At 37.3% G+C, this 19,012-nt stretch overlaps 1 protein-coding gene across 5 annotated transcripts in view; it reads right to left on the bottom strand.

Annotated features, from left to right (window-relative positions):
• Positions 1-678: 678 nt before the first annotated feature.
• LOC108994766 (translation initiation factor eIF-2B subunit epsilon) overlaps positions 679-19,012 on the bottom strand; it is a 29,195-nt gene continuing 10,861 nt past the window's right edge. For 2 of the 5 annotated variants that reach the window (XM_018970090.2, XM_018970086.2), the window contains exons 9-16: positions 18,229-18,308; positions 17,721-17,975; positions 17,558-17,634; positions 7,676-7,767; positions 5,929-6,011; positions 2,615-2,686; positions 1,363-1,488; positions 679-1,029 (exon numbers count right to left, since the gene is read on the bottom strand). In XM_018970090.2, coding sequence (XP_018825635.1) covers positions 961-1,029; positions 1,363-1,488; positions 2,615-2,686; positions 5,929-6,011; positions 7,676-7,767; positions 17,558-17,634; positions 17,721-17,975; positions 18,229-18,308 — 854 coding nt within the window. In that variant the 3' untranslated portion in view covers positions 679-960. The other 3 variants (XM_035683885.1, XM_035683884.1, XM_018970093.2) reach the window with 2 other exon arrangements.

The following is a 19,012-nucleotide window of genomic DNA, read 5'->3' as shown; positions in this document are numbered from 1 at the left end:
TTAACTTAATTCATTATATACGTTTTTTTTTTTTTTTTTTTGGTTATGTTTGTCAAAGTTTTTTTTGGCCTATTGAAGAAAGCTTCCCTTAAAAAGTAAATTATTATGGCCCCTTGGAGTTTGTTATTATGGTTTGATGTTTGAACATTTGGTTTTGGAGGATGAAGTAGTAATGTGAATTGTAGAAGGCTTTTGTTATTATTAGATTGTAACAGTTTTAGCCCGTTTGGATTGAGAAATCATCTCAACTCATATCATCATTACAATTTTATTAAATTCCAACACAAAATACAATAAATAATTCAACTTTTTCAAATCCCAAAATAATAATAATAACTTATCTCTAAAATCATCTCATCTCATCTTACTATCCAAACAAAAACTTAGTATTCAATTTTATAGTTAGTTTGTACTATTATTAGACTAATTTGTAACATTTTAGTTCTAAACTTTATTTAGATATAGTTTAGATTGAAATCATAGTGCGGTTTATAATTTTTTAGTATGGGACAGAAAAAGAGGAACCCTAATAATTTGTAATAATAGTCCAACGTAAGGGAAACAAAATATATATATATATATTAATTAATTACTTTGCCAGCTCCTTTCCAGCTCCTTTATAAAACCGGGATCCAACATACAAGTGAAGTCCATAAACCAAGCTTGCACGCCCTAAACTTGTATCTAAAATCCATTTATTCCATCCATCGCCTCTTATTGCTAGCAAGGAATGTCATTTCTTCCATTTATTTGGTTGTGATTATCCGATGTGATTTAAAGCCACTGTGGTACAAAGAGAATTTGATAGGCCATTAAACTCGAAATCAAATCTCTCTATAAACAAGGTAAAAGACCTTCACTAATCCCCAACTCTACAATACCACAACCCCGAAAGATGATACATTAATTCCATATCCATGACAACATATTCCACCCCCAAAATTAGATCTATGGATTGACTCACTCCTGATTTCCTTCTTCTTCTTCTCCTCCTCCTCCTTCTTCTTCTTCTGATGCCTCTCTCAACCACTGCAAGCCATGAAACAAACAGAGGAAGATGCAAGTATTATGTTTTAATGAAATTATATCAGGTGTTCTTCTAAGAGAAGCATGATTCGTCCATTTCAGATGCATGATCCGTTCATCTTGATTTAATTTAATTTTTTTTTTCTATTCCAGAAAAGTTGAGCAATCCCATACTGCAAGAACTAGTAATTGATTTCTTTTATCTTTTCCTTTTCTGTTTTGCTAAGTTAATTGGGTGCTACACAAGTAACAGGCAGGAGATACACCCACTAAGTTAGTATTTTATTTTCCCTTTTCTTTACCAAAAAGAGAAAAAGGGTTAATAATAATACTTACTTGAATGAATTTTTCTGACTGCTTAACAAAAACTTTATCTGAATCATCGGCATCTTTTTTCTCATCATCCCACTTTAGCACAGCTTCTTCTTGTATAATATCTTTATCATAAAGATGCCATAGAATCTGTTAAATAAAACAACAATGAGTTGAATCAACAGAATAAAATAAAATCATACTCATCGACTTCAGCTGGGTTTGATGGAACAAAATGAAGCACTCCTCCCCAAAATACAAAGAAAGTGAGACGAGCAAAAATAACCAAGAATGTGAAAAGGTTCCATCATTTCCCAATTACATAGGCACCCATTTTTTCCAAGACATCCAGTTATTTAGCCAACCAATTAGAGAGTACATAACTACAAATCTAGATACGTCTATTGAGTGGATAAGCAAGGACCCAATGACCTCATTTTAATCTTAGAGATCAATTGATAACATTTTTACTATCAGCCTCCACCATTAGAGAACACTGGCTCCTTGCTGCAGCAATCTCCACCTCATACATGGTACCTCCCCCATACAGATCAGGAAATGGAAAGTAGATCTTTAAGGTTTAAATGATACCTTCTTACCCTTCAACAAAGTTGGCCCAGACTTCAGAAAATATACTTAAATTAACCTTAACGAAATCAACCAGAGTAGGTATCTCAAAAGAAATCACAATGAAATAAACCAAATAATGGTAAACTTCATAACTTTCCATACTCATCTTCCTTTTTTACCAGTGAAGCAATGAAAATAAAAAGAGAACACCAAGGAAAATGAAAAAATTGGCTGCAAAACGGGCAGCCACAGATACTGTCATTGCTTCTTCTTCAAGAAAACTCCTGCTGCATGATTACACAATTGACTCATAGTCTACCCGTGTTCAATAGGCACATTAACCACATTGCTATGAAGTCATCATTGATGACGCAAGAATAAAGAAAATGTGTGTTCATCCACTGCACCTGATGGAACCAGAATACCATCATAACAGACCATTGCGTCGAAGGAAATTATATCTTGAAGCAGAGTACAACATCTCATTCTTGTCTGATGACCATGTTAACAGTACCATCTAACATTATAAAGTATTGCTAGATGCAAGCCAAGCCCCATTGCAAGCGTTTGAAGATAAGTAGGACCCATCTAAAAAAAGTGACTTTCTTATGGTAGGTCCCACTTTTTTTCAAAGGGCCTACACACGACTAAACCTACACAAATCATTTTCCAACATTATAACCATGAAATATAGAGACAAAAATACCTTTGCGAACACTGGAAAGAATTCCTTGGCAGATTCCAAACACATTTCTTCGAATGTTAGTATTACTTCTATCTGCAGGGTATTTAAGAAAAATTGTTACAAAAAAACTATTACCTATATAATATTCAAAGCAATGTCTTTTGTTTCTATTGTGCCACCTCAACATTTTTTTAATTAATTTGATTATAATTTTTTCAAACAATTTTAATTTCCTACATGCAATTTTTCTTTTTCATTGAATTGTATTTGAATGACCCTTTAATACACAAAAGACCCTTAGGTTCCTATTCCCAAAAGACCCTTCAGTTTCTACTTTCCAAAAGAACTGATCAACAATTTAACTAATTTTAAAGGACTTGGAATTTTAAAAACACTTTGTCTCCTTTTATCCATAACATTTTATCTTCTTTCGGTTGAACCACGTCACCCATTCCTGTGTTAAATGACTATAACATATCATCTTCTTTCATTAAAATTAGTATGGGAAGGGGTGATTGACGCAAAGTATGGGAGTGGAACGCGTAAATTTAATCACCCACCCAAATGACTATAACATCATCTTCTTTCATAAATTAGTATGGTAAGCGACGCAAAGTATGGAGTGAACCATGGGGGGGGGGACATATGGAGTGGGGCTATGTATGGAAGTACATACGGAAAGGTTGGTGCTCTTTTGCTAGTAATACTCGGTTGTGCTTGGGGGATGGTAGTAGGATCAGCTTTTGGAAGGATAGGGACACGCTTTGAAGGAAGGATGCTTATCCAACAATTTTTAGCATTGCAAGGGATAAGGAAGCCATGGTGGCCGATCTGCGGGTACTTCATCAAGGTTTCCAGGAGTGGAACATTAATCTTACTCAGGAGGCTCATGATTGAGAAGTGAATATCCTGGTGGAATTTTTCAACTTGCTGTATATACTCTATTGTGGCCACAACTGAAGATGCGATGGTAAGGAGACTCTCTAGGAGAGGGAAATTCATGGTACGTTCTTTTTATGACTATTACCATGCAACAAAGGCATAATTTCCCTTGGAAGAACATATGGAGTAAAGCACCCACCAAGGCCGCATTCTTTGTCTGGACAGCAGCTTTAGGGAAGATTTTGACTATTGATAATCTTAGAAGACGTGGTTTAATCATCACGGATTGGTGCTGTTTGTGTAGAAATAGCGGTGAAACGGCGGACCATCTACTTTTACATTGTTAGTTTGCTAGAGATACCTGGAATTGTTTTTTCAACAAACTGGGAGTCGCATGGGTAATGTCAGGTAGGGTGGTTGAACTACTAGCATGTTGGAGAATGATCACTAGGACACCACAGATTGCAGCCGTATGGAAGATGGCCCCTATTTGTATTTTTTGGTGTATTTGGAGTGAACGAAATGAGCGACTTTTTGAAGATCATGAACGTTTCTTGGAAGAGTTTCGTAGTTTTTTCTGGAAGACTTTGTTTTTGTGGGCCATTGCTTTAGATTTCAATGGTGTCTCAACTTCCATGATTTCCTTGTAACTGTTTCTAGTTCCTAAATAAGTGTATGCCTCTGTATACTCCTAGTGTACTTGGGTTATGCCTATCTTTCTATCAATGAATTGACTTATTACTTATAAAAAAAAAAATTAGTAATTGAAGGAAATCATGTTCAAATAATTTCACACAGACAATTTATAAACAAAATTAAAAATACGATAAAGCTAAAAGAGAAATGATAGTTGCAGTTGTGTGCGTGCAAGCGCCGTGCAATCGCTTTGAAAAAAAACGAATAAATACGAGACCCACATAAAAAAACATTAATTTGTTAATAGTGGACCTCACTCTTTTTCAAAGCGACTGCAAGGCGTTTGTGCACTCCACGATTGTATATATCATTACTAAAGCTAAAAACTCCACAATTTTTCCCACACATCACAATGGTATGTGACAAGTTACCTATATAATTTTCAAAGCAAGTTCTTTTATTCCTATTAAGCAACCAGATTTTATCTAATTAATTTTATTGCTTTATCATTTCCCTTAGATTTTTATTACCTATTACACATTTAATTTTGAAAGCATTAACCCGTCATTATTATCAATTATTTTGTTTTATTTACCAATCTTCACCATGTTCAAGAGACAAAGCCCTTCATTTCACATTTTAACCATTTCTTCTTCCCTTGGTGTGTTTACCCTTGGTGTGTTTTGAGTTGTACAAGTTATTAATTCATGCATTTATCAATATGAATGAGTTATAATTTTTTACGAAACACAAGATAGATTACTTAAGTTTACTGATAATCGTGAATTCTACTGCTGCAAAGAAAATAAATGAAGCAATAATGGTAGAAAAATCAATAGACATTAGTGTGTGTCTTTACAATGACTCGCATTATACAGTTGTTAAAGCACTCACCAAAATAAGCATATACAACTATAAGAAAACTTTCACAACTCAAATAATAGTTATTTGGAAAAATTAACACACTATTTTTCATATAACTACCAATAACCATCACATGTACAATTCGCATTCTTGAAACTATAACTATTCCTGCACATCATGCGGGTATACAACTGGTTTACTATGAAATATCAAGATTTGTATTCGCAACCATCAAAACTTAGGGCACTTGGTGCGCTATATCGAATGACACTACATAACCAAGTTCACCCTATTCCATGTGTTAAACATGTCTAAAATTCAGCTGCAAAGACCTACATGTCTCGGATGTAAGATCAACACATTCAAGTTTCACCAGTGAGAAATTACAGTCTTGGGAACTTAAAAAACCTACAGGAATAACTATTAAATATAGTGTAATTGGCACACAGGTAAACGGCAGTGTAATGCCCAACACCTTAATCAATTGGAGATGAGGATAGAAAAGAATTACTGGAAAGAACCTAAAAGTATTTTCAAAAGCTATTTCTATAAAGACTCTTTCTCTCTATAAGAAAAAGAAAACCCCAAGGAAGAAATGGACACTAATTTGAGATTGTATAACAAACTGATGACGCACACCACTTTATTTACTGAAAGAAAAAGGCAAGGCTGTATTGCAAGATATAAGAACAACAAGATGTAGAGTTCGAAAATATCCTTTCCTTTTGCCCAATAAATTGACATGGAACAACAGAAAAATTTGAATTAATCTACAAGCAATGATCCTACAAAGGGCTCATTAAAAAATAATTTTATTACAAAAGAAAACTGGCAAAGTTTACTCGTCAAAGAAACACCCACAATTGTTTTTTTTTTTTATAAGTAACAAGTTATTTTATGGAAATAAAGGTAGGCACACCCACAATTGTTTAAAATCATTACCATACACAAACCTGCTCATCAATGTCATTCAGGTAAGACTTCAAAAGTTTTTTCCATTTTGTAATTACGCTCACAGCATTATTACATAATTCACCTGAAAAGTAGATTAAGAAGAACAGAATTGTTCATTTCATGGATCAAAAGGTAAGAACATTAACTTTTCATACATAGATGACATCTGTTTACACAGAAGTATATCTGTAGCATTAGTAAGTATAAATGTCCAAACAAGATAATGAGAATCATGAGCCAATTTATAACGTTAAGTAGAATAATGGCAATCATAAGGCCAACATAGCATCGGCAGTACTGAACATGGGTACAATGTCAAAACATGCCAATATGTAAAACAGCAAAAAGAAGAGAATAGGATCTAACAAGCAAGAGTTTCCTTGAAAGTGCTAAAACTTATAACCACTTTATTTTGGGCCTAAAAGGGAATTTTTTTACACATGTAAATAAGGGAAAAATCAAGGATCAAGATATAAATAATAAACAATTGTCATGAAGAAATCAAAAGAAAGATGGAAGAATTCCAATAACATAATATATTAAAAGTTCACAAATATGATAAACATTTTGGGTGGTACTAATAATATAATCCGATCACTACAATGGGTTTCAAGATATATACATTAGAGATGATTGAGCAGCATATAATTTAAATTCAGAGAGGTCATTGCATTTACCCTCCATGAATCACCTATCTACTTAGCAAAAAACTAACCCTATTCTCACTTACAAACATGACATTCAACCCAGTATAACCCATACCCTATTTTAAACTTTCAGTATCAATTACACCCTCTGTAAAAACCAGCCTAAATTTTAATGGAAAGACATTCAGCAAGTTGAAATTATCCTTCATGCACAGCTGATAGGCTCAACTGTAACATCAAGGGTATTTTAGTCCTTTTGTACATATCTCTGTCAAAATTAATGGTATATTTTTGGGAGGAGTCAAACTGATATCAGAATTTCAAAACAGGGTCTGAGTTGCCTTGAGTTGAAGTTTACGGGTGTTAAGTGTGAATTGGGTGAGAGTTCATGAAGTAAAATGTAATTAACCCAACTTAAATAATAACTAGATTTTCAGTCATTTAAAAATATGTTTTTCACACACATGAAGAGCGAACCAACCAGATAACTAGTTACGATATGCAACACATAAATAACATGGGCGATAGAATCTGATCACCATACGAACAATAATTGAAGAGAAGACCAACTTTATCCAAGACAAAAGACACCTACACACAGAAAATCCATCTGTTTTAGGGTTTCGAGACTGATTGAGCCTTGACAATAGAAGGATATATAATTCATTAAAATGAAGTAAATTAGCCTAAAGAAAAAAAAGTGCTTCCAGGAATTTTCTGACAGTGGCTAAATTTTAAGGGAAAGCATCCAAAAGCCTCACAAACCACAATAGAAATATACTCCCAGAGAAATAAGTCTCCTTGTATGCTACGTGGCCTCCAGAAGGGATCTTTTTTCCAACCAATTATGTGCCATGCCATTGGACAATTAGAAACTGACCAAGCTTCTAACAGCACGACATAGTTGCTGGTCTAGCATTCAGGGATATAACAAAAAAAATAAAAGAGTTAAAACCTTGCTTAATATAATGTTTTTCATTATTCACCCAAACTCAGAAAGAGATTAAGCTTTCAATTATAAAGAGTATTATTTGAAATCAAATCAGAAATAACCTCCACCTGACTGTATACATTAAAATCATGACACACAAAAACTTACTAGCTGAAGTATGCGGAGTTTCTAACGCCAATTTCATCATTGAATAGAATATAGCTCCAGCACAGTCGGCGAATAACTTATTGTACGACAACCTGCCATTTAAATTTGCAACAAAGTTACATCATCAGCAAAAAATCCACACTGAACACAAAAGCATCCTATCCTCAATTCAACCCAACTAAATCCGCATCTAATCCACAATGTCAGTGTATAACAAACTTATCTTATTTCCATGTACGGTTTTGCAAACATAAGATTTTAGGGTTTTAATATCATGTGAAGTAGCTCGAGATTTGCAGATTAGATTTTAGAGATCTTTGTGAGATTGACATCTTCAGTCACTCCACATTTTCTTGGAGATGTTGAACTCTAAGGCTGTGTTTGGGTAGAGGACTACTATTCAATATTTAATCATTACTTTTCACCTACTTTTCACTACTATTCAATATTTTATCATTACTTTTTCACTACTTTTTTACTATCATTCACAGATCATCTGAGATCACCTCACTACCCAAATGTAGCCTAAAATACTAGTAGTTGAAGGCTTTCAAAAAAGGTTTGAGGTTTGTCCTCTTATTTTTTTATTGGCACCGGGTGTCCGGAACAAAGTCCCGAAAAATACCTGGGGCGCACAGACCCTGGGCAAGGAATTTTCCACAAGTGTACATCGGATAATTCAAGAAGTAATTCTTCTAGTTCGATGGACCTTAGAAATTGTTAGTGCTCAAAGGTTCGAACTTTAGACTTGGTGGGAGCATACCACCAAGACCAAGGCTCTTACCACTTAAGCCAACCCCTAGGGGTTGAGGTTTTTCCTTTTATTGAGAGATATACTTTAGAGTACTTGGCCAATGAACTTCCTTGGAAGAGTATCAGGGTGTCAACTTACCAAAAAACCTAACATTTGGTGGATACTCCGCTACTTTGGAAAAACAATTGGCAATTGAATTTTGTTTTTTATAAATAATACAACTTCATTAAAAGGAGCAATCCAAGTACAAAAGAAGTATACAAGAAATACTATCAAAGCTATCCAAACAAAGAGATGACAAGGAAGTTTTGAGCTCTTCCACTGCTTGTTCACAATCCTAAAAAATGATAGCATTTTCCCCTCCAAATACATCACATGAGACAAGCAGGGACCATTTTCCTCATTGGTTTGATTTGTGGCCTGACACCTAGCCCTTTCCAAGAATAAACAAGTTCAATAATCTTTTTGGCATAACCCAATCCAAACCAACATGTCAGAAGAAGTTACTTCATAGTGCACTGGCAATTGCAATAGAGTAAACGATGATCTACAGTGTAACACCCCGTTCCCGTAGGATAGAGATGTTATTAGCATTTATAACTTAGTGCCCGGTAAAGAGATTCATATCCAGAAATACCTCATTTATTGAAATTCATCAAAACGTTAAAACTAGATTGAACATGATTGTTTTAACAACTAAACGTAAAATAAAAGAACACAAACTAATCCTATGAATGACATAAAAAGGAATCTAATTCTTGTGTGAATATCACTTATTCATTCCTAAGTCTTTGTACTAGATCTATTCCTGGCCATCCAACTCTGCATCATCATAGATATCATCTGCGAGAATTAGACATAGAAGAAAACAAGAAGACAAACAAACAAAATGAGTCGAATACTCAGTAAGTAGCACATCATACCGTAAAATATAATTTTTGTAACATACATTTCATTTCTATGAGACTCTTCAAAACATACCTACAACTTCATAGATTACAATCAAACACGTAACATGACTTTCTGAAGGATTTTACATACGTATATCATTATAGACTCACATAGCAGATGTTTTAATCATTGACCAAAAGCGGAAGCATACATAATCGTGGCAAACATGTAATCGTGAATGCATAATATCTTATTTATCTTGTCTTATCATGGAGTGAAACACGCTTGGGTCCGTGTTTCACCTAACTTGCATAACATGGAGTGAAACACGCTTGGGTCCGTGTTTCACCTAACTTGCATAACATGGAGTGAAACACGCTTGGGTCCGTGTTTCACTTAACTTGCATAACATGATGTGAAACACGCTTGAGTCCGTGTTTCACTTAACTTGCATAACATGGAGTGAAACACGCTTGGGTCCGTGTTTCACTTAACTTGCATAACATGGAGTGAAACACGCTTGGGTCCGTGTTTCACTTAACTTATGGTTAACCACGCTTGAGTCCGTGGCACCGTAATATTTCTTAACTTCCTTAATGCATGAAAATTTATTAGGTTTTCATGAATATTTCTAACATAGCATATTCTTGTACATGGCATAGCATAACATGGCATAATATGTCATATTCTTGTACATATCATAGCATGGTATGTCATATTCTTGAACATGGTATAGCATGACATAGCATAACATGACACTTCCTTATACATGGCATAACATAACATGGTACTTTCTTATACATGGCATAACATAATATGATCTGAATATTTTATGACATTTCATGGCATACGCAATCTAAGTACTACATGAACATGGCTCGCATAATATGGCTATTCTATTACATGGCATACTTACTTGAATTACTACATGAATATCTCATTGCTTTCATACGATTTTTAGTAACATTCAATTAATCAAACAAATTTATTCATTCAAGCATAATCTCATATTCCCTCAAGATCATGAAAGGAATCTAACATTGGCTTGTCTCTTAGTGTAGCGTAGATAACCATCATAAGCACATCATATTTTCATATATGACAATAATATTCACAATACGCATACATTTATATGATCATACTATTTACTACCTCAAGACATATCTAATAAAACAATAACAATAACAATAACAAAAACAATAATAATAATAATAATAATAAATCACACTTTTGGACTCGGGGTGTTACATACAGACTCCCAACTACTCTTACACATGCAGCACCAATCAGCCACTATGATGTCTTTTTCTTAGGTTACCAATGGTGAGAATCTTGCCTAGAGAGGCTTTACAAGAAAAAGTGCAGCCCATTAAGGGGCCTTAGTCCTCTAGATACTCTTCCAATGAAAGGAATTGTAATTGTGAGATGTAAGCACATTATAGAGAGAACAGACATTGAACATCCCCCTCTTGGCAGGGGGACCAATGAAGCTTGTCTACACCTCCTCGTCTCAACCTAGTAGAATATTTTTTTTTTTTATAAGTAAACGAGTATTATTAATTCAAGAATGGGCAATAACTGCCAATTACAAAGGTCATTATGCCCTATCTACGTAGGTGCATTAGAAACTAAGAAATCATGAAGGTTCATGCCATTAAAGTCCATAGCAATTTCCCAAGTACAAAGAGTCCTAAAGAAGAAAACTTTAAGCTCCCCCATAGATCTCTCTGTCTTCAAATGTCCGCTTATTGCGTTCCTGCCACAAGCACCACATGATACAAATCGGAATCATTTTCCAAACCGCTTTGATCTGTTACACACCTTGAATGGGGGTCCAGCACGCCAACATTTCCACCACAGATTCTAGCATCACCCACGCTATATCCAATCTTTTAAACACCTCATGCCAGAGAGACCTAGCAGCCTCACAATGTAAAAGTAGATTCACAGACTCACCCCCACTTCTACACATGCAACACCAGTCTGTAATGATTATCCTCTTTCTCAGATTATCCGTAGTGAGAATCTTGCCTTAAGGAAGCTGTCCACACAAAGAATGAAGCTTTGGGTGGAGCCTTGTTGTTCCAAAGCCTTCTCCAAGGAAATTGTATCTCAAGTTCTTGTGTGAGAACCTTATAAAAGGAACGAACTGTGAATACCCCTCTCCCTGTAGGAGTCCACCACAAACCATCTTCATGCTGGATATTCGGACGACAAGAATACAACAGACTATACAAATCTACAAAACTCTCCACCTCCCAGTCTTGTGCCGCCCGGATGAAATTGATATTTCAATGAGTACTCCCACCCGAAATTCCCATAACTGCTGCCACCGTGGCATCTTTATCACTTGCGATCAGGAAAAGTAAAGGAAACAAAACTTAGAGAGCACTATTACCACACCAAGCATCCTTCCAAAATCTTATCCTGGACCTTGTACACAATCGAAACCGAGTATGATGATGGAAGACCTCTCACCCTCTTCTTATGTGTTTCCAAAGCCCCTAACTTCCATAGGTGCCTCTAACTTCTCTAGTACCTCAAATTTCTAATGCCCAACCCGCCACTAGAGATAGGACGGCAAACCTTCTCCCACTTGACTAAATGAAATTTAAATTCCTCTCCTAACCCACCCCCACAGAAAATCTCTCTATAGCTTCTCAAGTCTACCGGCCACACTTGCCGGTATAGGGAATAAGGATAAGAAATAGGAGGGTAGATTAGAAAGTGTACTCTTGATCAACGTAATCCGGCCTCCTTTTGACAAGTACATTCTCTTCCAACCTGCCAGTCTCCTCTCTATTTTTTCAATCACCGTATCCCAAATCGAGCAAGTCCTCGAATTTATACCCAACGGGAGTCCCAAGTACATCATAGGAAGAGACACTATCTTACAACCCAATATCTCAGCCAGCTCTCAAACATTCTGGACTCCCACAATCGGCATCAATTCGGATTTATTATAGTTCACTTTTAAGCCAGACACAGCTTCAAAACAAAGGAGCACCGCCTTCACAGCCCGCAACTGATCTGGATTGGCCTCAAAATAAGTAGAAAGATTATGCGAAGTTATGGAGCGGTGTTCATGTGGATTGGGTATACTTGGCCTCTTTAGGGGCATCGGGAGAAATTATGGTGATGTGGGATAGGCGGGTGGTGGAGAAAGTGGAGGAATTTATAGGGAGATATATGATAGCGTGCTCCTTTAAAAGTGTGTCCGATGATTTCTTATGGGCTTTTGCAGGTGTGTATGGTCCAAATCTAAACGCTGACAGAAGATTATTATGAGATGAACTAGCAGGGGTACATAGTTGGTGGGATCTTCCATGGTGTATTGGGGTGATTTCAATGTTGTGAGATTTCAAAGTGAATGCTTCGGAAGAAGAAGAGTGAGGCCTGCAAGCGTAGAGTTCTCAGAGTGTATCTTTGACTTGAATTTGATAGACCTTCCTCTTGCAGGGGGCCCAGCCACATGGTCTAATGGGGTGATTTCAATGTTGTGAGATTTCAAAGTGAATGCTTCGAAAGAAGAAGAGTGAGGCCTGCAAGCGTAGAGTTCTCAGAGTGTATCTTTGACTTGAATTTGATAGACCTTCCTCTTGCAGGGGGCCCAACCACATGGTCTAATAACCAGACTTGGTCTCATTTGGATCGCTTTTTAATTTCACCTGAGTGGGAAAGCCATTTTCCTGAGGCATGACAAAAACGTTTGGTACGCTTAAATTCGGATCATTGGCCTATTTTGCTGGATTGCGGAGGCATTCATAGTAGTAGACGATACTTTAAGTTTGAGAATATGTGGCTGAAATCTGAAGGTTTTGTGAAGAGGGTTAAACAATGATGGATTTCTTATCAGTTCAATGGTACAACCAGTTTCATTTTTGCAAACAAGCTGAAAGCCTTAAAAAGAGACCTGAAGGAGTGGAATAAACAGTCTTTTGGAAACATAAGGAAGAACAAAAATATCGAGTGGTTGGAAATTCAGGAATTAGAAAGACTTCAAGACGGGAGGCCACTTTCTGAGGAGGAGCAATCACAAAGAATTGTGTTGGTCGCAGATCTTGAGAGGATTATTTTACAAGAAGAAATGTCTTGGCGTCAAAAGTCAAGAGCATTATGGTTAAGAGAAGGGGATCGGAGTACGAAGTTCTTCCATCAAATTGCAAACTCGCATAGAAGAAATAATAAAATTGAGGTACTGAATATTGAGGAGGTGGAGTGTAGGGAAGAGGAAGTTATCAAAGATCATGTTATTGATTTCTTTGAGAAGCTCCTTACTGAGCAGGTGGGGTGGAAGCCTACTCTTGATGGGTTGGCTTTTGACACTATTGAGACTGGGGATGTAGATAGGATGAAGAGGGCTTTTGAGGAGGAAGAGGTGTATGATGTAGTCAGGAATATGGTAAAAGACAAGGCCCCCAGACCTGATGGTTTCTTTATGGAGTTTTTTCAAGAATGTTGGGAGGTTATAAAAAAAGATCTTTTGAAGGTGTTTCAGGAGTTGTACTCGGTTGGAAAATTTGAGAAAAGTCTTAACACCACTTTTCTTGCATTAATTCCTAAAAATGTGGGGGCTTGTGAGATTATAGATTATCAGCCTATTAGCCTAGTGAATAGAGTCTACAAGATTATTTCTAAAGTACCTGCTAATCGGTTAAGTGTGGTGTTGGGGAAGATTGTAACTAAGCCCCAAAATGCATTTGTAAAGGGGAGACAGATTCTTGATGCGGTTCTAATTGCTAATGAATGTCTAGACAATAGATTGAAGGATGGGGAGTTCAGGGATTCTGTGTAAGTTAGATATGGAAAAGGCGTATGATCATGTTTGGGATTTTCTTCTTTATCTACTGGGTAGGTGTGGTTTTGGGAAGAGATGGAGGTCCTGGATCAGCTAGTGTATTTCCACGGCAAGATTCTATGTGTTGATCAATGGCAGTCCAGAGGGCTATTTTGCGAGTTCTCGTGGTTTGAGACAAGGGGATCCGTTATCTCCTCTACATTTTGTTATTGTTATGAATGCACTAAGCAGGATGATCTCGGCTGTGGTGGATAATGGTTTTGTAACTGGTTTTCAGGTTGGATCCTCGAGTAGGGGTATTACTACTATTTCTCATTTGTTGTTTGCAGATGATACACTTGCTTCGTCTCCTGTAAACACACAATGTCCGCTTTCCACTCACGAAGCAAGTGCCGAACCCGGTGGCGCTTATCTAACTCGTTAAGCCCATGCACATTCCAAGACACAATCTTAGGCTTCATTTGGGAACAGCCAGCCCCTTTCCTTTTACCCTACTCCTACTAGAGCTCCCCTTCGAATTCATCGACCACGCCAATTTTTTCAGCTCCCGATTTTTCTTTGAGTCCCCCTTCCTTTTGTGTTGATGTCCAGCTTCCATAGCAGTTAACAATGCTATGAATTGCTCTTCATACCCCTCACAATTAATCCCCACGTAATGTTGGATCTCCTTCACCTTATTTAAGACCCAATTTGAGGCTTGGTCTGGATAACAGTAGTTTAATGGAATAGGAATCCCCCTCCTATTAATCTGAAAACTATGAAACTCTTCACCCATCGAGATCCCATCCAATCCCACCTGATCGCAAGCCTGAGGGAGAAAAAATTCATCCTCCCCTGAATGCATAATCACCTGATCGCAAGCCTCAAGGAGAAAAAATTCATCCTCCATCGAATGCATAAGGTCGACCGAATCATCTTCCTCTTCAGCCAACTAGAAATCCTCACACAATCTAACAGACAGGTTCGCCTAAGCCAACCCCGCGTCTCCTCCAATCATCAGCGACGTCTAAGCTTCCTTCAGTGGAGAGAAACCCGATCCGAACTCCACCAGCGCCTTTTGCGCACAGGACACCGGCGGACCATCATCGGCGACCTTCGTCCCCTCCGTCGGCGCTGTTTGTGCAACCTTCACCTGATCCTCCACCGACGGCAAGCTTTCCGGCACGAAGTCGAGGCTTTGTAGCGCGGCAAGATGTACTAGGTTGGGGCTCTCGATGCCTCGTGCACCTTCCGTGGGCTGAGAAAGACTCGCCTCGAACCCAGGCCTATCACAATGGGCCCTGGGTTTTGACAGCCCAGCCCCATCACAGGGGCCCGAACTCAATGATGCCTTCTGCCTGGCCTTAGACCAAGTAGGCCCACCCATCTGACGCCAAACAACCCGACCCTTACTACCCTTAACTTTCCATTGGGCCTCACTTTGGGCTTTTCTAAGCCCAACACCCGTTGTCTTCATTTTTCCTTTTAAGTCCCCCTTCTCAACGATCTCATCCCTCACCTTAAACAGCCCGACAATATCAAGTACTTCAGCCATATCCTTCTGCAGAAGCTGTAACTGCCCCTGCACCTCCAACAGCAACCTACAAACCTCCCATGCCTCCTGACATGCCATAGAACTTCTACCATGGGAGTGGCTCAGCGCACAGTACAGCTTCGATGGAGCTTCACAATGCCCATGTCCCCTGACAAAGCCCCTCCCGCCACCATCACCTCTCCTCACCACGTTTGGCGTCGTCGAGGAGAGCGCCTCCTTGTATGACCATGTTTGGTGCCACAACGCCCCCTTGACAACATTCGACTGACCTCCACCAAGAAACTCCTTTCTCGGCTCTAACAGCACCTCCCACATCTTCCTCCACCCCCAACCATTCTCACCTTCTGGAATGCATAAGACATTCCTTCTCCCCTGATTATACTCAACAACCTCAAGATATCTCCCTCTTCGATTTGAGCAATGCTAGGCAATAATACTACAGTATCCTTCTCTAGTTGTTGAATACACCTCCTTTCTACCTCCTTTCATGCTCTCCTCCAACACCTTCCCAAGCCACTGCACTGAAGATGGACCCAGCAGAACCATATGTTCTGTCTTCCAGTTTCTTTCGGTGACTCGCAGCATTCCACCCCTAGCCTTTGATAAAATAAAATATTTGGATTCAATCACCACCTCTACAGGACAACCCATCTTAATCACCACAACACCTCAACCAATTATTAACATAACATTGACGATGAAGAAAACGTTCCAGGAAGCAACGAGAAGAAAAAAGTGTGCATGTGTACGGAGAGAAAATTCTAGGAGAGATAAAATATCATCGATTCTTTTTTATACCTAGTAGAATATAGTAGATTAAAGTTGGCCTTAGTGGATTCCACTAAGGGAAATCACTAAATATCTCTGTATGGTCAGCCATAAAAGCATTCTTAGCACATGCAACATTGTACGCATCAGACAAAGCTTCCTCGGTATACTGATAACACGAGAAAGAGGAAACAATGTTGTAGACAAATGTTGCATGGGTAAGTTCTGTAGTGAGACTGTAAAACAGTGTCAAAAGCATTATGGTCATATTGTATCTTTATTTGGAGTGTCAGGTGATACTTTAAACTGTAATATAGGTTTTTGCAAGTTGCAAAAGTAGACTCTATCATGAGAAAAGTGAGACTTGGGGCCTGGGGGGCAGTTTCTCTTTGCATCATGCAGACAACTTGGTAGGAGAGGAATAACATACATCCAATCAGGTAGATCTGAACGGGAACTTGCTTAAATCCCGGCAGTAGCTGACCCCAGATTGTTGTTTGTTCTTCCATTCTATTTAGTGGGTGATGCAACATATGTATCATTTGATTCAGTTTGGTTTTTAAGCATAATTCTCAGATCTTAAATAAAAACAAAAGTTCTTAGATCTGCCTTTTACATTATACCGTCTGAGTTGATTCCCAATTCCCTTATAAGCTTGAAACATGGAGACCACAAAAAGTGAACATGCAAACAACAATAACAAAATCAATAATTTTTTTTATAGGTCAATAAAATTATTATTGAATCAATAAAATAGGCATAGCCCGAGTACACAAGAAGTATCAAGAGAAAACACCTACATGAGTTGTAGTGCTAGAAATTGGAACAAGAAAGTCATGAAAACTAGCTCCATTGAAATCCATAACAGATGGCCATAAGAATAAAGGACCAAATGTGAACTCACCAAATGAATAAAAAATAGGGAAGGAGGGAGAGGATAGTTTGACGAGCACATTAGGAAAATAAGTTAGTGAACCATACCAAGACGAGAAACCTTTTTTTATATAAGTAACTGAGATGAGAAACATTAAAGTGGGAAGGATGAAGTGTAAGCGTGTGGAAGTTGCATAACTTACAAATTAAAAAAATGAATGATCAATAAAAACAGGTGAAAAATTACGAGCAAAAGTAACATACCGCAATGAGTTCACTTCTAAGATTACATGGTCTTCTTTAATATTTTCATGCACAGCCCGTAGAAAAGTTGCTTCAACCTGCAAATGAAAATGGATCAATAAATGCTCATCCTGTGCAAAGGTGTATCTCCACTACCATCATCATTTCTGGTTGACATAATCACCTCTTTCTCAAAGTCGATAGAGTCATCTCTAGAATCTTCATTATCAACATCATCTGAATCGATGGAGTCAAGTTTCAACTCTCCTGAAGCTGGGAGAACACTACCATCTTGAGTGATCAACTCTAGATCATCTTCTGTAGTTTGAATTGCCTCAGCAAGTTTATCTGCAGGAATCGGTGCAATTGAATGCCTCCATTCTTCTTCGTGGCTTCCTTCACATATTGACCAAACATATCCAATCCCACCTGTACCAAGCTGATTGATAATAGTAAATGGTATGAGTAAATGATAAACTATATCATGCCTAGAAAGGGCCAATCCTTTTTGGGTTTTATTTGATAATTTAAAAGGGGGGGAGAACAAAATGATATTCATTATCAGATCATAATTCATGTACCGATTAGTGACAAATCTATCACTAAGTGATAGAAATAAGTCCAGATATAATTTAACAGTATCAGGCTAGTCCATGATCCAGAGAAAAATAAATATCAGTCTGACAGCTAACCTCGTCTGTAGGCTGACATTGTTCCCCAGATAATTGGGATGACATCACCCCATTTGACTTATCCACTGTACCTGCAATTGCTGCACATAAAACGACTTACAATAATGCAAAATAGCATTTCAAAAATTGTATAGTCAGCAATTAGTACAGAGCAGAAGAATTATGAGGAAATTAAATAATTTTTTTTTTTTTATAAGTATGAGGAAATTAAATAATACAGATAAGGAAGCATTTGTACTAAAACAATCCTGCACCATCTACCATAACAAACCTGATGTTTCAGAATCCATTTGTAGGTTATTAGCAGCAAATAAATACAAATAGTTCAAATACTTCAGCCTTCAGAAAAACACAATAAGAGTCAATTTACACACCCAGACAGAGATAAATAATGAAATAATGAGAGGAAAGCACCCCATCAAGTTTATCGTGTCTCACTTATTTTCATATTCGATGGTGACATTTTTATAGATCCAAATCTTTCAAACAAGTCTACAATCTTTGAAGGTGTAGCTTCTAAATTTTGCTTAAATTAGTAAAGTATAAGTATCGATTTCTGTAAATACTGCAAATTCGATTCCGTTCATGAATCTATTTTAGTCGAGCATTAATCAATAAAGAAAGTTCCCTTTCATTTTTATTTCTTTGATAGATAGAAGTATTTAATTTATCTATTCTAAATATATAATGTTTTTTTTTTTGTGCGCATGTGTGTGTAGATAACCCCAACAAAAAAGCTATTTCCATCCAAATGCTTAATAAGCCAAGCCAACCATTACTCATC

Source organism: Juglans regia, chromosome 12 (genome assembly GCF_001411555.2).
Source record: "Juglans regia cultivar Chandler chromosome 12, Walnut 2.0, whole genome shotgun sequence".
NCBI classification, from domain to species: Eukaryota; Viridiplantae; Streptophyta; class Magnoliopsida; order Fagales; family Juglandaceae; genus Juglans; species Juglans regia.
Note: the sequence above shows the minus strand (reverse complement) of the source record. Positions and strands in the feature narration are given on the sequence as shown.